We start from the raw sequence: 25,625 nt of genomic DNA on the forward strand, positions 1-25,625 counted from the left end.
AGCTAAGGTTTATATAAAATATGTATAATATAATCAATCTATATACATGTTTTATCTCCCATGACCCCCAGGAGAACATAAGCTATATGAAATCAAAACTTTCATTTTTGTATCCCAGTGCCTAGCACAGAGCAGATGCTCAATCAATACTAGTGAGATTTTAGCAGATGGACTCAGGTCCTTCGGAGCCTGAAGCCAAGCACCCTGGGAAGAGTCGGGGCTCAGGCTATACTTATGGACAGGAAGGCCCCAAATGCAAAGCAGAGGGATGTGAGCAGAGCCCAGCAAGGCAGGGCCACCTAAATCCCAGCTCTGACTTGCTTTTCCCAATGGGCGCCAAGGACTGCTACTCACCTGGAGATTGAGGGCTATGCTGACGACGAGATGTCCAAAAATAGCCAGCAGTGCGCCGATCAGGTTCTCCTGCAAGGAAAATGAAACGGGCAGAGGTGAAACCCGGGCTCATCACAGGAGACGACGATGACCACCAGACCAAATGAGACGAGGGCCGGAAAAATAAAAACCCACTGCACACCAGAATGCCCCAGAGTAGTTATTTACGATGAAGCGGGACCATTTGTCGATTCTCAGTCTTTTGGAGCTTGTGGGAGGAGCAATGCCTGCCAGGTAGGCCAGCTTGATTTTTTCCTCTAAAGCTTAGGGAAGCTGTCCCCAATGGTCCAAGGCATGGGTTAAAGATCCAGCTGCTGGTATTACTTCCTGATTTCCCAGGAGGGAGGGGAAAAAAGCCAGATTTGGAGGATAACCCACTGATATGGTGGTGACCACAACCAATACACTGGGAGCCTCTATCTGTCTCAACCTGTGCTGTGTCCTTGCTGAACATCCTTTCCATCCTATGGCTAAGTAAACTATCTGTTAACTGTTCTATGGCCTCCAATGATCTCATTTTGTTCCAATCCTGCACCTAAAGCACCAGAGTGGCCTGGGCCAGGCCCAGCCTGTAACAGAACTGGAAGGGCCACCAGAACACAGGATATTTTATTATCAAAGTTGTTGCTTTCCAGAAAGAAGCTGAGAATTTACAAAGGTTTGGGAAATTAGACTTTGTGTGTGCCAGAAATGATAGAAAATTATTTAACTTCCTCCATGCTCTCTCTCTCTTTTTTTTTTTGGTGGGGCAATGGGGGTTAAGTGACTTGCCCAGGGTCACACAGCTAGTAAGTGTTAAGTGTCTGAGGCTGGATTTGAACTCAGGTACTCCTGAATCCAGGGCCAGCACTTTAACCACTACGCCATCTAGCTGCCCCATCATATTGCTTCTTGATGGCTGGGGGAGGTGCTTGAGGGAAGGAGAGAATTTGGAATGAAACATTTTTTTTTGTTTTAAAAAAAGGACTGGAATTTAATAATCCCTTGAAGGCCCAAGAAGTGCCAAATGACACGGAGCATTTTTTAAAAGTCTATAAGGCAAAGAAATTAGAAATAGTAGGATGAAAAATGTTATTTCAAAGTCATATGGCTAGGAATGAGGAAGACTCTTCTTCCCGAGTTCAAATCTAGACTCGGACACTTCCCACCTTTGTGACCCTGGGAAAATCATTTCACCCTGTTTGCCCCAGTTTCCTCATCTATAAAATGAGCTGGAGAAGGATATAGCAAACCACTCCAGTGTCTCTGCCAAGAAAACCCCAAATGGTATCACAAAGTCAGAAATGACTGAAATGGCTAACTATCTCTCCTCTCTCTTTCTTCCCATATATATGCATGTATGCGTGTATCTCGTCAGTTAATGGACTTGGTGCTTCTAGTGTTAAAGACCTATTTCATATTAATTATTTTTCCATGAATGCTGGGGAGGAGGCATCGTGGCAGTGTAGTAATTAGAGATCTCATTCAGGAATAGGGAAGATCGGGGTTCAAGATTTGTCTCTGACTAGCTGGTTCGTCTACTCAGTGACCACCAGTCAACCCTTTAAGATGACAAATTACAGAGAGCCGCTACATGGATAAAATCACAGGTCCTGCTTTTTAAAAATTAAAAAAAAAAAAAAACAACAAAAACCAAGTGCAGATAGGACAAGTTTAAAATACATCAGCTTATTTTTCACAAACTCCCTTGTGTAGGTGAAAACTATTTCGCTAACAAGTCATTATCACTAATTGACACTTATAAATAGGGCCCTTTTATTCAAAGATTTCAAAAGGCCTCAGACGTGTTAATTATGCCTCAAAACCCTTCTGAAGTGGTGATTGTTCCAGTTTTATAGTTTTCTGTGGTTTTTTTTTTTCCCCTTCTTCTCAAGTTAGGCAAAGGAAGGTTGGGACTTATTTGAGGTCACATAGCAAGGCTCATACAGAGCTTACTCCTACACTCAGGTCTGACTCTCCATCTCTTGGTTTCCACCACTAGACCAGGGGGTTCTCAAGCTTTTATTTTTAATTTTTTTTGCGGGGCAATGAAGGTTTGGAAAGATGAAGCCTACCCAGCTAGTACACTGGAGACTGAGACTCCAAAGCATCATGGTGTGTTGCAGAGGGATGCCTACAACAGTCCTCCACGCTGTTCAAACCAGATTAAAATGTAACTGGGAAATTCTAACAAAATAAATTAAAATACAATACAACATAGATAACATTAATATGTGGTTTTCTAAGTAAACATTCACCTGCAGGGATCTTTATGTTGGGTGTTAGCAGCCCTAATTTCTATTTGAATTCAATGTCACTGGTGTAGTGGATAGGGCTCTGGACTTGGCTTCAAAAAGACCTGGGTTCAAATCCCACCTCGGACAGTTATTGTGTGTTCCTGGGTAAGTCATCTACCTCTTTTGGCTTTAGGTGCCACATTTGTAAAATGAACTGATTGAACTCATGTTCCTTCTAGCTCTAAATCTATGATCCCACCCTCTTTAGTCCTTAGACCGGATTTGGAGTCAAAGGGAAGCACCAGGGTATGAGGGGGAAAACAATGCCATTAGAGCCACACGACTGTGGACCTTGGACAAGTCACTTGACTTTTCCTGAGCCTCAGTTTCCCCATTGTAAAATGACTCACGATTTTCTCACTACCTATGTTTGAGGGCCGATATGAGGTGGATGCTTTGTAAACCTTAAGGAGCTGCAGATGTGGGGGTGACTCTTATAATTTCCACCACGCCAGGCTGTGTCTCAGGGAGATTGGCCAGGCTCTCCACCTACTTACTAATGTAATGCAATTACCTCTGGATGATGGGGGGTGTTGGACGAGATGACTCAATCTCTGGGCCTGCAATTCACAAAGCTGGGTTTGATTTGGCCTTTCTGGAAACCGAGAGTTCTAGGGAAAAAAATAAGGGGCTTCTCTGGCAATGAATCAGCAAAGTCTCATGAAGAGCCAAGCATAATTATGGGCATTTAGTAAAGTTTCTTGACCTGACTTGAAAGCTGAGCATGCTAGCAAAACTATGCTCTGCCTTGTAACGATTGGAATAACGCCACCTGCTGGATACTAACTGTAGAAGAGTTCTGCCCATGAAGCGAAGGTCTTTGAGGGCAAGACCAGGAGTCTTGTCTTTGGTATCAGGAAGTGACGCGGACTAGTGGGAGGAGGAAGGAAGAGACTGGCGCTCAGTCTGGGGCTCTTTCCTGAGGACGCTGGCGGAGAAGGGAGCTAGAAATGTGCTCTCCCTTTAATAGATAGGAATCTAGGCCTTTCTCTCTCTCTTTACCAAATTCTTATTCTCCTTAATAAATGCTTAAAAGTCTAACTCTTGCTAAAGCTTATAATTTATTGGCGACCACTCATTAGATATTTTAGACAGTTTAGCTAGAATTTTAGCCCTTAACAGCCTCTAACGAGTGTGCAAAACACTGCAGGGTAAGGTTTGGGAGATTCTGATGTCAAGGACCCATCGCCTCACCGGGGGAGAAAAAAAGGAAATGAAATGATGAAGCAGATGCCAGGTACTGAATGAGTGGATCAGATAATCCAGGCTAGGGGAATTCATGCCTGGGAAGCAAGCTCGGTGCAGATATACCAGAGCATTTATCCCTGCAGGTGCTACAGCCACAGCAACTGGAGACCCAGAAGAGAAAGTCCCAGCCACCAAAGTCCTTGCCTCTGTCGGGAAACCGATATGTTTTTATCAGTGAAACTGACATTAAACAGGAGGCTTTGTTGCCACCCTCTAAGGATCATGGGACTTTTCCACCTGACTTGTAGCTGAAACCTTCCACAGGGAGTAGTGTTTCTCCAATTAGAATGGGAGGCCCTTGAGAGCAGGGTCCTACTCTTCTGTGGGGATGCCCAGTGATTTGTATACTGTAAGAACTCGATAATTGCTTAATTCACTTTTTCACCCACGAATGAGCAAATGAAAGTATGGACAGTGGGCTAGACAATAGCTCTCCAGATGGAATAAATACCTAACAGTTACTGAGCAAAGAATCTTTAAGTGTGCTGGCACCCTTCAGAGGATCCAGGGAAGTGGCTTGTTTATGGCTGAGCATGATAATAAATGGCCATAAAATACACATTTTAGTGAACTTATTTTATATTTCTATAGCAACAATAACTACCATTTACACACACACACACACACACACACACACACACACACACACACACACACACACATATATATATATATATACATAGATAGATAGCCTGAGAGTTTACAGAGTACTTTACAAATATTATCTCATTTTATCCTCACAACAATCCTGAGAGGTAGGCGCTATTATTATCCCCATTTTGCAGATGAGGAAAGTGAGGCAGACAGAGATTACGTGACCTGTCCAGGGTCACACAGCTAATACATGTCAGAACAACAGAATCTCAAGCTAGAATGGACCTCAGATACCATTTAGATCAGAGATCTTAGTCTTTTTTTTTTTTCTTCTTCGCATTATGGAACCCTTTGTGAGTCTGGTGAAGCCTCTGGATCCTGGCTCAGAGTAATGTTTTTAAATAATTGAAGGAAATGTTTCTGTTAGAGGTGGGTGAAAAATAAATATGTATCTTTTTCTCCCAGTGAAGTTCATAGAGTCCTTGAAAACCATCCATGGGTTCTTTGGTGGGGTAGGAGGACCCCAGGTTAAGAACCCCTGATCTAACCCAACGTGTGACTGAAGTGAATGAAAAAGTAATTATGCGGACTTTGCTTGAAGTCCTCCAAAGAGGGGAAAACGAGGCAGCCCATTCTGCATTGGGCAGTTCCAACTCTTAGGAAGCTCTTCTTGACAGCAAGTGTAAATTCGCTTCTTTGTCGCTCCCACTCTTAACTCTTAGATCAGGTAAATAAGAACAAGCAGAAAAAGTCTAGTCCCTTTTGCCTGGGATGGCCCCTCAGCTATATGAACACAATCATGACTCCATCCCTTAACCCTTAACCACCAAGCCTCTCCTATCAAGCACAAATATGCTTTGACAAATGGTGTGACACGGAGGCACTTCACCATTGGGACCACCCTCCTCTGGGCACTCTCTAGCTTATTGATTTCCTTCTTAAAACATTTTGCCCCAAATGGAATGCAATGTCATAGATCTGATCCAACCAAGGTGGAGTAGAGCAGGACCACCAGTTTCCTTGCTCTGGATTCTCTGCCCCTCTTGATGCTGCCTAAGATAATATTAAGTGGCGCAGTCAATAGAATGTTGGGCCTGGAGTCAGGAAGACCCGAGTTCAAATCCAGTCACAGAAACTTACTAGCTGTATCATGATGGGCAAATCATCTGTTTGCCTCAGTTTCCCCATCTGTAAAATGGGAATAATCATAGCACCTATATGCCAGGGTCCTTATGAGGATCAAATGAGATAATGCTTGTAAAGCACTTAGTACAGTGCTTGTCACACAATAGGTGCTATATAAATAGTGGCTATTATTATTATTATTATTTTCCTGCCATCCGTGTACTTTGGATCCATTTGGACCTCAAAGGTAATTCTCAAAGGTCTAAATGGATCCATAGTACACAGATGGTAGGAAACCATTAGATCCTCACAACAACCCTGGCGTATGGGTGCTATTTTTATTCCCATTTTATAGATGGGGAAAACTGAGGCAAACAGATGCCTTGCCCAGCGTGAAACAGCTAGTAAGTGTCTGAGACTGGATTTGACTCGGGTCTTACTGACTCCAAAACCCCCCTAGGTTTTTATCGGGTACAAAGTTGCCTTGTTATCTCTCCACCATCTTGTATTTATGAAAATGATCCCTTGTGATATCTGTCCATGTCTTTCCATTAAATCCTTCATAGGGGATCTACTCGACCTACTGGCAGCCTCTGTTTATTACACCCATTATGCTTTTACTCATGCATTCCATCTAACAATCAGAGCCCAGCCCTTGGTTCTGTCCTTGCAAAACCTCGAACCTTAAAGATCACTCAGTCAAAGCTTTGTCCTGGGCCAGGAAACCACTCCATTGCGGTCCCAGTTTTCCCTCTGACACATTGGGGCAGCTCAGTCTTGGGCTGGGGTGTCATCTTCCTTTCATCTTTCCTCTCTCTACAACAGTGGCTTGTCACCAGCTCTCCGGTCTAATCAACTAATCGATCAGCGAGTACTTACTATAGGCTAAGCACTGGAGAGACAAAGACAGAAATTAAATGGTCCCTGCCCTCGGTGGGCTTATATACTACTGGGGGAATACGACAAATGCACGAGTAATCAATCGGTCAACAATTATTTAGTACCTACTCTTGACCAGGCCCTGAACAAAGGGCTGGAAACACACAGTGAAAAGTCAGATGGCCCCTGCCCACAAGGAGCAACTGGCTGGAGGTGATGCTGCCTCTGGAGCTTCTCACTAGCTATTTGGCCACGGGCAAAAATCACTTTAACCCTCTCAACCTCAGTTTCCTCACCTGTAAAATGGCTATCACACGGGGCTGTTCTTGAAGTTCTAATGATCGGATAATGTAAAATTCTCCCAAAACACTTCTGTAAATCCCTGCCATTATTATGATTACTTCCTCTGTGGCTTCACCTCCCCTGGGAAAGCTCAAGCGGTGGTCTCAAATATCACTGTGAAAACCATAAAAAAAACAACCCACACAAAGGTGACGCCAGCCCGGATCTAAAGTACAAACAAAGGCTGGGCTGTTGGTTCCCTGCGCCGGTCTTAGCTACAGACCAAAGGTCCCACCCTCCCTGAAGCCTTCCTAGAATATCCCAGCCTCTGACAGAAGTAACTGAAGGGTACATTGGATTGACCAGTGAAAACAAAACGATTGATACATTCTGTAGTGACACATCAGTCATTGCCCAATAAATAACCTCCCCGGGTCTCAATTTCCTCACCTAAAAACAAAGGGGTTGAACCTGATGGGTCCCCTTTAGCTCCATGAACCTCTGAGACCGTGAACTTTCCTTTGCTCTCATTTCTTGAATTGGACCTTTCAATTAAAAAAAAAAAAAGTAAAATCGTAATTGTAACCGAAGGTATGGGGAACTATCCACTTTTGTAGTCTGCCCTCTATCAGCATTCTTCCCAATTTTGAGATGAAGAACTGAGGCCAAGGGACCTGTCACAGAGGTCATACAAATAGGAGACTGAGGGTACAGTCAAAAAAGGACTGGATTAGAAGCCAGATGTGCCCTGCTAGGCACAGGGGATAGGGCGCTGGGCTTGGAATCAGGAAGATGCAAATCTTCCTGAGTTCAAATCTGGCTTCAGACACTTCCCACCTGTGTGACCCTAGGTCACCCTGTTTGCGTCAGTTTTCCCATCTGTAAAATGAACTGGAGGAGGAAATGGCAATCCACTCCTGTAGCTTTGCCAGGAAAACCCCAGATGGGGTCATGAAGAGCTGTACACAATAAGTTTAAGGCTAATTGTGACATGTTACTTCCTGTGTGATCTTGGACAAGTCACCTACCTCTGAGGTCCCTTCCAGCTGTGATCCTATGATTCCAACCCCATTCTTTTGACTCCTGCTTCTCTGCTACTAAGCTTTCTCTTTATTGAGAAAATTACAAGGAGAGGATTGTATTAATGGGAAAAAAAATGTGCATAGGAGGTGTATGATGAAGAGGCAGGCCTTCTTCAGCTTGTGGAGGCTGGCAGCCTCTGAAATTGCAAACACAGTGGTTTTGGCTATCCTCCTGCTTGCAAAGGAAGAAACAATGTGCCTTCCCTCCCCTTTCCCTGGATATTGACTTGTCCTGAAGAGAGCTTATCATGGGTTAACTTGGGCTTGCTCCTCTCCCTGTGGCTAACCAGCATTTCAAATACCCAGCGGGATTCATCTGGAAGAACAAAAGGTCAAGAATATCATGGGAACTAATGAAAAAAAAAATGCACAGGAAGGTGGGCTAGCTGAAACAAATCTAAAGCTATACTGTAAAGCGGCAGTCATCAAAACCATTTGGTACTGGTGGTACTGGATCATTTTGATTATATTCAATTAAAAAGATTTTCTACAAACAGAAGCAACGTAGACAAGATAAGAAGGAAAACAGAAAGTTGGGGAACAATTTTTACAGCCAGTGTTTCTGATAAAGGCCTCATTTCTAAAATATAGAGGGAACTAAATCAAATTTATAAAAATGCTACTCATTCCCCAATTGAGAAATGGTCTAAGGATATGAACAGGTAGTTTTCAGATGAAGAAATCAAAGCTATTTATTGACATATGAAAAATACTCTAAATCATTATTAACTAGAGAAATACAAATTAAAATAACTCTGAGGTACCATCTCACACCTATCAAATTGGCTAATATGACAAAAAAGGAAAATGATAAATGTTGGAGAAGCTGTAGAAAAATTGGAACACTAATGCATTGCTGGTGGAGTTGTGAACTGATCTAGTCATTCTGGAGAGCAATTTGGAACTATGCCCAAAGGGCTATGGAGCTGTGACCCTTTGACCCAGTAATACCACAACTAGGTCTGTATCCCAAAGAGATCATAAAAGAAGGAAAAGGACCCACGTGTACAAAAATATTTATGGCAGCTCTCTTTGTGGTGGCAAAGAATTGGAAACGGAGGGAATGCCCATCAATTGGGCAATGGTTGAACAAGTTGTGGTATATGAATGTAATGGAATACTGTTATGCTATAAGAAATGATGAGCAGACAGATTTCAGAAAAACCTGGAAAAACTTAAGTGGACTGATACTGAGTGAAGTGAGCAGAACCAGGAGAATATTCAGTAACAGCAACATTGCATGATGATCAACTGCAGTAGACTTAGCACTTCTTAGCAATACAATCATCCAAGACAATTCCAAAGGACTCATGATGGAAAAAGTTCTCTACATCCAGAAAAAAGAATTGTGGATTCTGAATGCAGATTGAACCACGCTGTTTCTATTTTTTTTTCTTTTTTGAAGTTTCCCCCTTTTGTTCTGATTCTTTTTTCACATGACTCGTGTTTTATGTGATTGTATATATAAAACCTATATCAGATTGCTTTCTGTCTTGGGGAGGGGCAGAGGGAAGGAGAAAAATTTAGAACTCACAATTTATAAAAAAGAAATGTTGAAAACTATCTTTACATGTAATTGGAAAAAATAAAATACTATTATTATTGAAAAAAATACCCAGTAGGCAATGGGCAGGGAGAAGTGATGGTCCAGCTGAGACCCACAGCTGACCCTGGCCCAAATGCCATTTAAGTATGCTACTCGGGAAGCAGTGTGGGACACTGGGAAGACACCTGAACTCTGGCAGGGCTCTGTGACCAAGACAGGATTTTTCTCTTCTTCCCTGCTGTAAATCAAGTCTTGCTTCCAACTAGTTACCCCTCCAGGAAAGTTTAAATAAGCTAATGCCTTAAGGCATTAGTGCTATCTGATGTGGTTTATTTAATGTATGGCCCTGATATCCTGTGTTCTAAGGGCCCTCCCAGCTCTAATATTCTATGTCCTAAGTCCCCTCCCAGCTCTGGCATTCTCTGTTCCACTATCAGCTCAGAGACTCCATGATTCTATGCTCTTCTACTACCTAAAAAAAAAATGACAAACTCTTTTATTTTGAAGAGAATACATTTTATACTAAGAGGGAAAGCAAGAAAAAAAAAATTGGCCTGTTAGTAGAAATTGTCATTTGACTATAAACTCAACTCTAATTATATATTCTGAAGGCCTGCATCTCTTCTGCTAATGACACTATCTATTTAAATGCCAAGCTGATTAAGCTGCCATCACTTAATATTTACTGACACCCACAAGCTACTGGGCACAGTACAGAAAGCAAGTCCGTATTAAATTCACCCTGCTTGCCTCCAAGGAGTGGTTGATCAAACATCGAGAAGACACAGTGCAACTGTGTCACCTCTGGCTGTCTCTGCCACCTGTAACTTGGGTCGGCTGGGGGGAAGGTGGGATGGCTAAAGGCCACCATCCTGACATTTCAGGCTTCCAAGAAATGTGGCCTTCCCGCCCCCTCTTCAGAAGCTCCCTTCCCCACCGTGGTCTGAAATGATAGAATCTCAGGGTTACAAAGGATCCCAAGGGGCCTCTTCCCTGAACCTTTCCCATGGGGTCCGGTCCTTCCGGTCTCTGAATAAAAAGCTCCAGGGATGGGGAGGCTCCCAACCTCATCAGGAGGCTCATTCCAATGAATGAACGTATAAAGCATTTAATCGTTAACTACACGCTAAGCACAAATAGAGGAGTAAGAAGATCCCCGTTCTTGACATTTTAATAGGGGAAACAACACACACGGGAGGTTTCAGCTGTAAGTCAGATGGAAAAGTCCCACAGTCCCTGGGGAGCATCAGCAAGACAGACAGCGATGCCTCTTCTTTATCCCTCTCTGCCTATTGCTGATTGGGAGTTTTACCCGAGTCTCCCACGGCTGTGCTCTCCTCCACCCCTACATTGCTGGGGTTTATTACAGAACATCGACTCTCTGAAGAATTCACTTCTGTCTTTTGTCTTGTGTCAGCCCAGACAAGAGAGCCCTGAACTTGAAGTCACAAAGACCAAGTTGGAATCCTGCCTCAAAGTACTTAGTAGCAAGTTTCCAGAGGTCTTTGAGCCTTAGTTTTACTCATCTGTGCAATGGGGATAACAATAGCACCTACCTCACAGGGTCCTTGTGAGGAACAAATAAGGTCATACTTGGAAAGTGTTTTGCAAACTTCAAAGCCTTCTCCTCCCCCTTTCCATCCCTTCCTTCCTGCTTTCTCCCTCTCCTCTCCTCTTCCCTTCTTTTATCTCTCTCCTCTTCATTCATATATATATATATATATATATATACACACACACATATATACACGTGTACGTATATTTATATACACACATGTGCATATTCACATGCACATACATACTATATATATATATATACATATAGCTAGTTTATGTGAGTTTGGGTGCATACATGCATATACTAGCTATTATTGTCTTTGTAAATTCAGTGCGTAACACAGTGCCTAGCATATGGTGGGAAATCAGTAAATGCTTTTTTAATTGACTTTATATTGAGCCCAAAGCTGTCTTCCTCTGCTTTCTACCCACTGGCCCTAGTTCAGGCCTCCAGAGCCACAGAGACAGCATGGCTTACTGGACAGAACACCAGACAAGGAGTCGTGAAGAACTGGGTTAAAATCAGGAGGCGGGGGGGCGGTGCTGGAGCCTGATTCTTTCCTTGATTGCTAAATTTTCAATATTCAGTGCGGGCACTTATACCTTGGAAATGAGCAAATTAAGAATCAGGGCCTGCTTTACCAATTGTACAAATTTTTAGGAAGTAAAGGAGGAAATGGTAATGATGCCGAATAAACTTTAGTATCTCTCTCTCTCTTTTTTTTTTGCTGGGCAATGAGGGTTAAGTGACTTGCCCAGGGTCACACAGCCAGTGTGTCAAGTGTTTGAGCCCGGATTTGAACTCAGGTCCTCCTGAATCCACTATACCACCTAGCTTTACCCTCCCCCCCCAATAAACTTTAAAGTATATTGTTTTCAAACAGCTGATTGTTAAACATTTACCAGCATATCCATGATTAAAATCCTATCTTAGACACTAAGTTATTTGTCCCTGGGCAACTAACTTAATGGACTCAGTTTTCTTATCTATAAAATGAGGGTATTGGGTTAGATGGAGGCACCATAGTACATAGAGTGCCAGGTCTGGAGTCAGGAAGACTCATCTTTCTGAGTTCAAATCTGGCCTCAGACACTTCTAGCTGTGTGACCCTGGGTAAGTCACTTTACCCTGTTTGCCTCCATTTCCTCATCTGTAAAATGAACTGGAGAAGGAAATGGCAAACTCTAGCATCTTTGCCAAGAAAACCCCAAATGGGTCCATGAATCTGGATATGACTAAAAAAGGACTGAACAACAACAAGTTCTTTGAGGGCAAGCCTGTTTATTTTAATATTTGCACTGCCAGGGCCCACCACAGTACCTGGCATGGAGTCAATGTCCCTTGAAGTGAAATGAACTTGCCATTCAAACGGGAATCTATTAGAAAGCTCATCAAGGCAGCCATAACCCACTTTAATGTTACCAAGAATGAGGCACTTTCTAAACCCTGCACAAAGAACCACACACTTACTATTCAGTGGTACAAAGAGGAACATAATTACCATTCACTGGTTTATCAGCTTTGGATCCAAACACCCCAAAATAGTGCCCGCTCCTTCTCCCTCCACCTCAGCCATCCGCTTAGGCTGAAATGTCCCTTGTGTTTCTCCGAGTGTAAATTCCCAGTGCTACCAAGAGGGCGCACTCACAGAGAGCTCATTCACTTGGTCCAAGGCTTCTGCAATCTATCCAAAAAGAGACGATTATATCCCAGGCAAGGCTCTCTCTCCCTTGAATTCTCTCTGAGCTCCTTCACCCTATTTCTTTATGGGACAGCTATTTAAAAAGCACAACTAGTCTGGATGAATAAATGTTTGTTGAATGAGGTTCTGTCTTGGGCGGGGGAGGAGAGAAGAAGGGGTAAGGGGTACAGGTACTAATGTCTGGTCTGATCTGAAAAACAGGTCTGTTATATTGAGTTAAATATTTCAGAAACACACAACACTTTGTAGTTACTCAGCGTCAGAAGGGACCTCACTGGGCATTCAGTCCAATCCATACTAAAAAATTAAATCAATTCAATAATTCAGTTCAATCCAACAAGCATTTACTATATGCCTATTTATGTGCACTGTTCTAGGTGCCAAGGATATAAAGGTAAAACAAAAAAAAGTTCCTGCCCTCACAAGGCTTACATTCTAATGATCCCTATTATTCATGTTTTGGTCCAAAAATGAATTGCAGATTTCCCCTTAATTGTGCCATGTTTAAAAAACAAAACAAAACAAAACTGAGTAAGACCTATCACTAAATTCTGTGCTAGATTTTACAGGTGTGGCCTATATTTTGAACAACAGGGTATCTGGGCTTAAGAAAGAACCTTGAGAGATTAAGCTATAATCAGGTACACTGGAAATAACTCATGTCTTGGAGTAAAAGACCTAAGGTTTCGCTTCTGGCTCTGCCACTCACTAATGTGGACAAGTCCTTGACCTTGGACAAGTTGCTATATTTTTCTAAGCCTCAGTTTCCCTACCTGTAAAATGAGGATATTGTCTGTACCACAAAACAAAATGAAACAAAACCCCAAAAGATTTTGTGTAAACTATAAAGCAGCACATAAACATGAGCTATTATCCTAAAATCTTATTGTTCAAAAAATATCGGACCCAAATCTGCCTCCGTGTAACTTCTGCCCATCAAACAGATTTGAATTGCTCTTCACTTTTTGCAAATGATGCATCATACTCAGGATAATTTCACCAAGGAAGATCTGGACACATTCATGAATGACCACAGGCAGCTAGGTAGTACAGTGGATAGAACACCAGGCCTCGAATCAGGAAGATCCAAGTTCAAATCCAGCCTCAGACAATTACTAGCTGTGCAACCTTGGGCAAGTCACCTGCTATTTGCCTCAGTTTCCTCAACTGCAAAAAGGGGATAATAACAGCACCTCCCTCCTGGATTTATTGTGAGGCTCGAATGAGATAATAATTGTAAAGCACTTAGCACAGTGCCTGGCACATTGTTGTTGTTCAGTCATTTTTTGATTGTGTCTGATTCTTCATGACCTCATTTGGGTTTTTCTTGGCAAAGATACTGGAGTGGTTTGCCATGGGCTTCTTCAACTCATTTGACAGATGAGGAAGATGAGGCAAACAGGGTTAAGGGACTTGCCCAGGGTCACATGGCTAGTGAGTGTCTGAGGCCGGATTTGAACTCAGGTCTTCCTGACTCCAGGCCTGGAACTCTATGGTACCTGGCTGCCCTTGGCACATAGTAAGTGCCATGTAAATGTTAGCTATTATTTTTCTAGTGCATGGCACATAGTAGGTGCTTCATAACTGTTTATTTACTAATGATGGAAGAGAGGGAAAGACTCGTGTAATATAGCTGGAGTTGGAAATGCCACAGAGGCTATGAGGGGCAAAGACAGCATGAGGAGTCTACTCAATGATGAGGATTCTTAGAAGTTAGGAGAAGGCTTACAATCAAACAGGATTACACATGTACAACCTATATCGGATTGCTTACCATCTTGGGGAGGGGCGAAGGGAGCAAGGGATGGACTTTGGAACTCAAAACTTTAAAAAAAAAGAATCCAAATATTAAAAAATTGTTTTAACATGTAATTGGGGAAGAAAAAAAGAGAAAATTTGGAAGAGACCCAAGGAAGAAATTGGAAAAAGAATGATAAACAGGGAAAAGATAGAAAAGATTTACAAATATATACATATATTTAGTTTTGTATAGTATCTATTCGTTTATCTGTCTGTCTTTTTGTGTATCAGTCTTGTCTATTTATCTGTTTATCTATCTATCATAGAGCACATATAAAATATATAAATATAACAGTGTATATGAAGATTTTGACCACAACCCCTGACATCCATCTATCTTCCCACCTTCCCTATCTCTAATGAGGGAACTTCCCAATTTCCCAGTCACCCAGAACTTCAACCTCAATTCTTCCTTCTCCCTTTGTCCTCGCTCAGTGGTGATGTCTTATTGATTCTACCTCCAAAATATATCTTGATTCTATCCCCTTCCCTTTAATCATCCCACAGTCATCAGAGTTCAGCTCTTACCGCCTCTCACCAGGACTATTGTTAACAGCCTCATGATTTTGGATAATTAGATGATTGGACTCTGCTTTCTAATCACTCCCAAATTCTGGCTCTGCCACTTATTCCTTTGCCTGACCTTGAGCAGATCCCTGGGCCTCGGTTTCTTTGTTTGTAAAATGAGGGGTCTATTGGGCTAGATGGCCTCGCTCTGAATCTGACCCCACGACCCTCCTCTCATTCGTCTTCCTTAAATATTTACCAAATATTCCTAAGGCATAAGGCTGACCGCGTCACCGGGTTCTGGAGGACGTGCAGCAGCTCCTCATTGCCTCCTCAGCTTGGCACTGAGGATCCCACTCACAGTCTGGCTCCAACTACCTTTCCAGCTCCATTTCCTGTCATTCCCCTTGGCATTCTCTATGTTCTGGCCAAGTGGGCCCATTTGCTGTTCTCTGAGCTTGGCATCTGTCCTCTCTCGCTTGTCTTTGCACAAGCCATTTCTTCTCTGGCCCCCAAATCTTAGAAAGCAGACTCTCCTTGCTTCTGCTCTGAGAATCCCTGGTTTCCTTAGGGTTGCTCTGTGAGGCCTTGCTGGATTCCCTGACTTAGCATCTTCTCTCCCCTCAAATGGCCATGCATAAACAGATGTTTTCATGTTCCTAGCAGAATATAAGTCTCTTGAGGGCAGGGGATTCTTTTCTGTTTAATCTTTGTTTCCCCAGCCCACATAATAAATAAAATGCTCAATAAATGTTTGGGGGCTTGGATTATCTAGCTTCATTTAATTCTATGAACATGTTTTAAGCACCTACTATATGCTAGGCAAGAGTATCTAGGTGGCTCAGTGGTTAGAGCGCCGGACCTGGGAGTGAAGAAGACCTGAGTTCAAATTCAGCCTCAGACACTTACTAGCTGTGTGACTCTGGGCAAGTCACTTAACCCTGTTTCCCTCAGTTTCCTCCTCTGTCAAATGAGCTGGAGAAGGAAATGGCAAACTGCTCCAGTGTACTCCCTTGGACTATGAGCTCCTTGAGAGCAAGGGTTGTGTTTTTGCTTTTTTTTTTGGTATCCTTAGTGCCTGGCACACAGTAGGTACTTAATAAATGCTTGTAGACTGACTGACTGAACCTTAGATTCTATGTATGAAATAATGCCTGAAAATACAGAGAGTTGTGTGAAGTCACATGTCACAGAAATGTGAGCTACTGTTATCCCTCTGCCTTGAGAGAAAGGTCATTCCTGAATATGATAATAATCGCCATTGTCTGCTTGAATGTTTTCAAAGCACAGTATGTACCATATCCTGTTTGAGCCTCACAACAACCCTGGGAGGTAAGCGCTGCAGGTAATAGTGTCCCCATTCTGCAGGTGACAAAACTGAGGCTCAGAGACATGCGATGACTTTCTGGGGGTCATACAACCTGGAGGTGTCAGAAGAAGGATTTCAAGAAGTCTGCCCTGGTGTCCCTTCTGTTAATTACCTCCAACTGATCCTGTCTATACATTTTGTTTTACACCGTATTTGTATGCTGCTTACCTCATTAGACTGGAGCTCCCTGAAGGCAAGGACTGTCTTTCTTTGGCTTTCCTATGCTTAGCACAGTGCCTTGCACATAGTAGGTACTTAACAGATGTTTATGGACTGACTGACTCACAAGGTAACTGCCTCAACCATTGCTACAGAATGACTGCAAAAGTGTTCATTCGGTTGAATAATTTTCATATTCATGATTAGAATAGTAAGTTTCAGACCAGACGGAATAAAAAGGAAAGAGATCTTTCTCTTTCTTTTCTCTCTTTCTTCCTTCCTTTTTCCTCCCTTCCCTCCCTTTCTTTCTTTTTCCTCCCTCCCTTCATTTCCTCTCTTCCTTTCTTCCTTTTTTCCTCTTCCCTCCCTCCTTTTTTCCTTCCTTTCTTTTTCTCCCTCCCTCCCTTCCTTTCCTTCTTTCATCCCTTCACTCCCTCCCTTTCTTCCTTTTTTCTCCCTTCCCTACCTTCCTTCCTTCCTTTTTTCTCCCTCCCTTCCTTTCCTTCCTTCCTTCCTTCCTTCCTTTTTTCTCCCTCCCTCCCTCCCTTCCTTTCTTTCTTTCCTTCCTTCCTGTTTCCCCTTCAAGGAGGAATACCCTGCACTGACCATCTTTTTAAAAATTAATTTTTAGTTTGCCATCTTGGGGAGGGGAGGGATTATTCTCTAATACTATTCTAATGTATTATGGAAATGTTTGTTTCATTTAAGTTCAGAATAAAATAAATACTTTTAAAAATTAAAATTAATTTTTATCTTTAGTTCCAAATTCTGCCCCCCATCCCCTCCACCCCTTGAGGAGACAAGAAATATGATACCCATTATACACATGAGGACACTGCACTATATCTCAAATGACTGTAAGAACCATGTTGTTCTGTCATATATGATAATCTCTCTAAAAACTATGATTGTTTAGCTAATGGTTATACCATTCTGATCTCCTGGCCTCAGTTTCTCTCGCTAGGAAACAGAGATGGCTGATGTAGAGCAGTGAACCTGAGGGGTCAGAAGATCTGGCTTCAAATGCCAGCTCTTCCATTCCCTCACTATACAATCTTGAGCAAAAATTTCTGAGCCTCAGTTTCCTCACTTGAAAAGTGAGGCTGTTGGCTTCGATAATCTATAAGCCTTAGCCTGGTAAAGTAGGACCACTGACTCTGATGTCAAGAGACCTGGGCCCAAATCCCGGTTCCAACTTATGCAACCTTGGACAAGTCACTTAATCTCTTGGGGGCCTCAAATTTCTCCATCTCTAAAACGAAGGCCCTCCGAAGTTCCTTCTTGCTCTAAATCTATAAATAACCTAGAAAAAGTGATTCGGTATACAGCAAAATCTCCTATGAAAGCCATCAAAAGAAATATTAAATTCTCCAGGAAAGATATTTTTTTAAATGAAAAGATGAAAAAGTCCTTGCCTTGTAAGAGAAAGAAACTTCATTGACCGAGACAGTCATGCTGGTGGGTGGGAGTTGCTGGAGCTGCAGATCGGGGCTGTTGGCTCCTTCCATGGTTGTGTCTATGCACACATGTCTTCTTGGCTCTCACTTGGTAACTGAAAATGCTTTCAGGTGGAAGACTTTAGGTGAGGCGGACACCAGAGTCCATCTTCCCTTCTGAGCTTTTTACCACTTCCCAGGCTTCATCTTTTCATTGCTAGGCAAAAGAAACTTCAAGTCATTTATTCATTCCTTCATCAACCGATCCATCAACATTAATTAGTCACCTACTGTATTTGAGGCACCATATCAGATGATGGACCTCCAAGTTGCCCTTTGCTGACCAATAGGTCTGTTTCTTAACAGCACTCAGAGAAGAGTTGACCTCTTTCTTCAAGGGGAGTTCTCCTAAGTAGTGGTATGGGTTTAAACCTCTTTGGATGCCTTAGAGTTAAAGGGCATTAAAAAGTCACCCAGAGGGGGTAGCTAGGTGTCACAGTGGATAAAGCACCGGCCCTGAATTTGGGAGGACCTGAGTTCAAATCCGGCCTCAGAGAGTTGACATTTACTAGCTGTGTGACCCTGGGAAGTCACTTAAACCTCAGTGCCCCACCAAAAAAAAAAAAGTCACTCAATAAGGAAACAGCAAGCCCAGCCCTGCCACCTAAGACCAATGTACAGTTACAATCACACATACCAAGACTATCACTATCCCAAGAGCCTCTCAAATGGTTTTCCCAACTCTACTGTGCCCTGATATCCAATCTCAAATGCCTTTCCCATTACTGCAGAGGAATCTTCCTAACAGTCCTCTCTGCACCTCTACTTCTTTTTTTTTTTTTAGTGAGGCAATTGGAGTTAAGTGACTTGCCCAGGGTCACACAACTAGTAAGTGTTAAGTGTCTGAGGCTGGATTTGAACTCAGGTCCTCCTGAATCCAGGGCCGGTGCTCTATCCACTGCGCCATCTAGCTGCCCCTGCACCTCTACTTCTAACCTTGACTCTGCTGAATGAAGTAGAAACTGCCCATCTGACGACCTTCAAGGCTCCAATCTGCTTGTCCAAACCCACCATGTCCTATTAACCTCCCTCCCATGTTCTACAGCAGGGCTGCCAAACCCCAGTAGAGACCAGTGGCAAACCACTCCAGTACCTCTGTCAAGAAAACCCCCATAGGGATCACAAAGTGTCTCTGAAATGACTGAACAACAACATGGGTATGTGTTGTTTCCCCCCAATTAGAATGTAAACTTCCTGAGGGCAGGGTCCGTTTCATTTTTCTCTTTGTATTCACAGCGGGGGTATTTAATAAATGCCCCTTGAATCAGCCCACAAGCATTTATTAAGGCTTCTTGTTCTCTAGGCACCGGGGATGCAAAAAGCCCAGCCCTCTAGGGCTTCAAGTTCTAATGGGAGACAACAAGTAAATAACAAGGTCTGTGCAAGATATATACAGAAAAGGTAAAAGTTAACCTTAGAGGAGAAGCATTAATGGCTGGGGGAGAGAGGAGAACAACTAGGAAAGACCTCGTATAGAATGAAAGCTTCCAGAAGGCAGAAACTGCTCAATTTTTGTCTTCATCTCTCCAGCACTTATCACATAGTAGGTACTTTAAAATGCTTGTTGATTGCTTGCATAATAAATATTTATTGGATGAATGAAGCTTCTACTCATGTCCTTGATGCTTAAAATCTGCCTTCCATGTCTCCCTGTTTCTTTCCTCCTTTAATGATCCTTTTCTCCAATGTTCTAACTAGAATATCTGCAGTTTTCCTACTACTAATGATATCACTAATTCAATGATAATAATAGCAAGTACTTTGAGATTTATAAAGTGCTTCTCCCCATCTCCCCCCCACAACCAACTTGAGAGGTGGGTGGTGCCACCACTACTATTAGCCCCGTTATTACAGATAAGGCTTGGGTCTCCTGAGAGGTTAAATGACTAGCCTACCATCACACAGTGAGTACCAGTTGGAGGATTCATACCCCAGTCTCCCTAGATTCAGAGTCCATCTGAGTGTCCATTATACTCTATCTCCTTCTCCAAACAAGAATTCCTTATGCTACAGAGAGAGTCACCTGTGTTTATCCATCTTCCTCCCAGAGAAAGAAATGAACCCAACTCCTATCCTGGCAGGGCCCTATGGAAGCCTGAGTATCATGGAGACTGCCAGAAGAGTCCCTACATTGATGACCTCTGATGGTTGGCTATTTTCATCCCCACCCAGAGAGCAGCAGAAAATCCTGAACTCTTGCCAAGTCATTCCTTCCAGGATCTCCAAACCTTTTTCCAGGGGAAGGAATCTTCTATAACTAGATGAGGAAACTGAGAATGAGAGAGGTTACATGACTTACCCAGAGAGGCAACTAGTGGAACAATGGCTACTAGAGTCATGAAGATCTGAGTTTAAATCCAGTCTCAGACACTTCCTAGCTGTGTGACCCTGGGCAAGTCATTTAACCTCTATCTGTCTCAGTTTCTTCAACTATAAAATGGGGATAACCACAGCACCTCACCTCAGAGGGTTGTTGTGCAGATCAAAGGATTTAATATTTATAAAAGTGTTTAGCACAGTGTCTGACACACAATGGATGCCATATAAATGCTTACTGCCTTCCCTTCACATAGTTGTGTCTGAGGCAGGATTTGTTATTTTCATGCATTTATTTATCCATCCAACCATTTATTTATTTATTCAGCCATTTATTCATTCATTCGTTTATTTGTTTTTGTGGGGGCAATGAGGGTTATATGACTTGCCCAGGGTCACACAGCTATTACGTGTCAAGTGTCTGAGGCCAGATTTGAACTCAGATGAGGCAGGATTTGAACCTAGGTCTTGTTGACTCCAAGTCCAGGTAGAGCTTTCTCAACTGTGCCACCTCTGTATCTTGGACATTTTGAGTTTGGGGTGGCCACAGAACACCCAGGTGGGGATGTCTTATAGACAGTTAGCAGATGTATTTTGGAGTTATGGATTTTGGCATCCCCCATGTAGAGGAGCTAACTCAAGCTGTGGGAGTGAGACACTGCCAAAGAAGACTGTGTAGTGAGGCCCAGGAAGAGGATTAAGGACAGATCCTTGGGAAACAAATGAGTTAGGTAGTTAATTGCTGACAGTTCCCTCCAGATGGTCCCTGGACCAAAACAGATGAGATCCTCTATTGGGAGGGTCTTGGTTTAATGGCACAGTATACCTAAAATAGCTGGGAACTTGGAGTCAAGGGAGGCCTTGGTTCAAATCCAGCCGCTCATACCAATCGCATGACAAATTATCTCTTTGGGCCCTGTTTTCTGATCCGTAAAATGGGGATGATCATTATTATTATGGGGAGGCAGGAAAAGCTGTCTCTGATGTTTACTGTGAGAAGAAGGGTGCACTTTATCTTCTAAGTCTTCACAGGGCGTCCCAAAAGTCTTAGGGCGGTTTGGGGGGGGCAATTGGGGTTAAGTGACTTGCCCAGGGTCACACAGCTAGTAAGTGTTAAGTGTCTGAGGCCGGATTTGAACTCAGGTCCTCCTGAATCCAGGGCCAGTGCTCTATCCACCTAGCTGCCCTTAGGGCAGTTTTTAAAGCTTTAATAGCTTAAAATACACTAAGCTCGAATAACTTTAAGACATTGGGGAATGTTAACAATTATTTTTACATGTAATTAGAAAAAATTAAACATTTTAAAAATGTTTTACATGACTACACATGTATGACCAATATCAAATTACCTTCTCAAGGATGGGGGGAAGGAAGGGTTGGAGGGAGAGAATTTGGAACCCGAAATTAAAAAAACACAAATGTTAACAATTGTTTTTACATGTAATTGGAATATATATATATATGTATATATATGTAAAAGACTTGTGGGACACTTACCAATATCATCTATTATCATAACCTTTCCTTTAGTCTTTGGCTTAACAATAGTGTTCACAGAATTTAGAAGTGAAAGGTATCCCAGAGTTCAAACCCCTCATTTTTACAGCAGTTCCATGACAACTTTATTATATATTTAAAAGGAATAGTAAGTTGTACATAATTGATTTGCGGTTTCTTTTTTTTCTCTTCTCCTATGTTATGGAAATGCTTGTTTTATTTCTTAAGGTCAGAATAAAATAAACAAAAATCTTAGAACCCAAGAACTTATTTTTGTTGTTGTTTTTTCTTTTCTTTTCTTTCTTTCTTTTTTTTTGTGAGGGCAATGAGGGTTAAGTGATTTGCCCAGGGTCACACAGCTGGTTAAGTGTCAAGTGTTTGAGGCCGGATTTGAACTCAGGTCCTCCTGAATCGAGGACCAGTACTTTATCTACTGCACCACCTAGCTGCCCCCAAGCACTTTTTAAATTTGTTTGTTTTTTTTTTTTCTTTTTGGTGAGGCAATTGGGTTTAAGTAACTTGCCCAGGGTCACACAGCTAGTAAGTTTTAAGTGTCTGAGGTGGGATTTGAACTCAGGTCCACCTGAATCCAGGGCCAGTGCTCTACCCACTGCGCCGTCTAGCTGCCCCATAAGCACTTATTTTTAATTAAATATTTATTAAATGCTCAGGTAGGAAAATTGAGAGGCTGAGGAGGGATTCACGTAGCTACAAAGTAGCAGAGTTCAGATCTAGTTCCTCCTGTCCCAAATCCAGGGGTCTTTTTAACCAGACCACTCCCCCTTGCTACAGTTTTTCAACTGGTGGGGATTAAATGCATACAGTTGGTCAGAGGAACAGAGATCTCAGGAAACTGGAAGGGGCCATTTAGTGGGAAGAAAATAATCCACCCCGACAAAAACAAGGAACAACGGGATGGGCACTGCAATACCAGCCGGTATTCAGGTAGCATTTTAAGGGTTTGCAAATATTTTTCATCTCCTGAGACCCTCCTGACAAGCCAGAAGGGAAGTACTATAGATGAGGAAACTATGCTCAGAAAATTTACATGACTTACTTGCCCATGGGTCCAAGCAAATGTAAGAGGTATTATTTGAACCCAGGTCTCTTTTGAATGCAATATCCTTTCCCAGTCTATCTCCCCATACTGGTCCTTCAAAGACCAAGCCTTTCTTTCTTCCTTGATTTTGGTCTTTCCCATGTGAGATATATTCTCAAAGTGAGTAATATCATCTTTGGGGGGGGGGGCGGAAATGAGGGTTAAGTGACTTGCCCAGGATCACACAGCTAGCAAGTATCAAGTGTCTGAGGTCACATTTGAACTCAGGTCCTCCTGAATCCAGGGCTGGTGCTTTATCCACTGCGACACCTAGCTGCCCCGGAGTAATATCATCTTTTACAAAATAGCCCAGGGCTGGAAGGGGAACAGCTGAAGGATTCACAGCTGAAGCTCAAACTACCCTCCTTAAGTTAGTTGTTTTTCCTTCTCCTTAACAGGCCCATAACCCAAATCTACTGGCTTGGGGTAGGGGTGAGGGTGGGGAGTCTCTGTCTCTGTTTCCACTAGTCCCTGCATCTCCTCTGAGTTAGTCATTCAGTCAGTCAACAGGCATTTATTATTATGTCCCAGACATTATGCTAAGTGATGGGGATACAAACAATGACAGGGGAGAAAAGACAACCAGCCCAAGAAACAGTTTTTTTTTTTTAATGTATGAAGTATTCAAGAAACAGTTTAAGATCTCAAGGAAGCAGACAGAGGAGAGGAGTCCTAAGTGAAAAAGAAGGAAAGGGAGCCAGGTTTGGGAGAACTTTAAATGCCAAGTGGGGGAGTTTCTATTTAATTCTAGATTTGCAAGCCTTAAACTGCTTGCATGGAAAGGAGACACCACTGAAATAACTAAATACATATAAGATACATAGATCTCCTGGTCTTAATATAGATGGAGATGCTTATTCTCTAAATCCTACTAAAACACAGAAAAGTTTCCACTCATTCAGGCAGCCCAGACTATATTAAGATAATAGAGGGTATTGTAGCACCTGGAACCTCCTCTCACCCATCGGGCCCAGGATAAAAGGAACACCACACACCAGGAGGCAGGAGGCCAGGGTTCCTGTCCACACTCTCCTAATACATTGGCTGTGTGACGTTAGACACTTTACCGTCTCTCAGGTTCAGCTGTCTTGGATTATTAGGTGTTATCTATTATTAGGTGATATTTTTTGCTTTTTTCTAGCTCTCAGGCCTAATTAAAGGGAAAATATTATTAAAGGAAATATATTGCCACAGTTTAAAATTGTCACATAGGCAACAAAGATGTTCTTTGCTTTAACCTTGTCTCTGTTGAATGAAGGGAGCCTAAGCCAGGTGAATGGGGGTGGGAAAGAAGCAAAAACAACGGGAGGTTTGATAGGGCTAGACTGGAAAGGCCGCCAAGTCCAAAGGCCTTTGACAGATGAGTAAACTGCGACTTGCCCAAGGTCACACAGGTGGTAAGCATCAGAAGGACCACTGGAACCCGGGTTCTCTGACACCAGACCAGGGTTATTTCCCCAAGCGTAGAGAGAGGGGAGCAGCCATCCGGGAAGCTCTGGGGTGTGGCCCATAACAGAAGAGTTAAAAAAAAAATAACCCTCAGCTAGAACGGAGTGTGGGTTAAGGCCATGAATACAGGCCCCTTTCCTACCTGAGGTCATTTCTTCCCCCAAAGTTAATTCATTTCACTTCCTGGTTTGCTTCACCCCAGCTATCACCCTCCATCAGGTAACAAGATACCCCCCTCCCCCCACCAGGTAGATGCAATTCGGAAAGAGCATTTTTCATCCACGACACGGGTCAGAAAATGAGCCCGGTACCAGGGAGCACACACCAACAGAGAAAAGCATCGGAGACGACTGATGATGAATTAACTTTCCATCTACTTGGGGAAAATAAACACAAACGCTCACTTTCCCAGAGCGCCCCAACCGAGCCCCAGACTGTGTCCTTCAGTCCGTGTGACTCACCGGCTCTTCCTCTATACACCCTCCATCCGCGAGCGGCTTCGGCCGGAGGACTCGGTCCGTGCCCCCACCAGAGGGAGAGCAGGACCCCCGGCGAATTTCTTCCCCAGCTCGGCTCTTCCCGGCTGGTGCAGCGCTTCGCTCTCCGAGGCGGGGCCTCTGCTGGCCTGCCACTTAGCAGTGACGCTTCGTGACGCTAAGCGGGCGTGAAATTGACATCCCCAGGCTATTGGCTGGAGCCCGACAAGCTTGTCTGAAGTGCGGGGAGAGAAGGGAGAGTCCCGGAGAGGCGGAGGAGAGGAGGGGAGCCGTGGAGAGGGGAGGGGAAGGAAGGGGAGGGAACACCCCTGAGGCTCCCGGAGCACCTGCTTGCCGTGGTCTGCGCTGGTCGTTTCAAGGACAGGCTGGGCAAATGAAGATTGGCTGGAGCGATCGAGCCTCCCCAGCCACGTCCGACGTTGATTAAACAAACACCTGCTAAACAGAAAAGAAAAATCACACCTGCTCTTAGAACCAGCGATGCACTCAAACTGCTGCACTACGTACATGATTTGGAAAGTGGTGTGAAGAATGGTTAGGGAGGGTCAGGAAGGAAGGTTAGAATGGAAACAGGGACACGGGTTCAGGAGGCTAAGACGCAGCGAGGGCCAGAATGAGAAAAGGAAGGAGGGAACAGATGAGAGATACTGCCAAGGTAAATCCCATGGGATTTAACAACTGATTGATTTGATTGGGGGGGGGGGGATAAGGGAGAAGGAGGAGTGAAAAGGTGGGACCAATGGGACATCCA

General features: G+C 43.2%; 1 protein-coding gene across 3 annotated transcripts in view; it reads right to left on the reverse strand.

Annotated features, from left to right (window-relative positions):
- The window catches only part of NIPAL3 (NIPA like domain containing 3), a 58,528-nt gene extending 33,534 nt beyond the window's left edge, over positions 1–24,994 (reverse strand). For all 3 annotated transcript variants that reach the window (XM_043994193.1, XM_043994192.1, XM_043994194.1), the window contains exons 1-3: positions 24,839–24,994; positions 17,936–18,173; positions 355–423 (exon numbers count right to left, since the gene is read on the reverse strand). In XM_043994193.1, the coding sequence (XP_043850128.1) occupies positions 355–423; positions 17,936–18,028 (162 nt within the window). In that variant the 5' untranslated portion in view covers positions 18,029–18,173; positions 24,839–24,994. The remainder of the gene's footprint in view (positions 1–354; positions 424–17,935; positions 18,174–24,838) is intronic.
- Positions 24,995–25,625: the final 631 nt, after the last annotated feature.

Source organism: Dromiciops gliroides, chromosome 3, assembly GCF_019393635.1.
Source record: "Dromiciops gliroides isolate mDroGli1 chromosome 3, mDroGli1.pri, whole genome shotgun sequence".
In the NCBI taxonomy this organism is placed as follows: domain Eukaryota; kingdom Metazoa; phylum Chordata; class Mammalia; order Microbiotheria; family Microbiotheriidae; genus Dromiciops; species Dromiciops gliroides.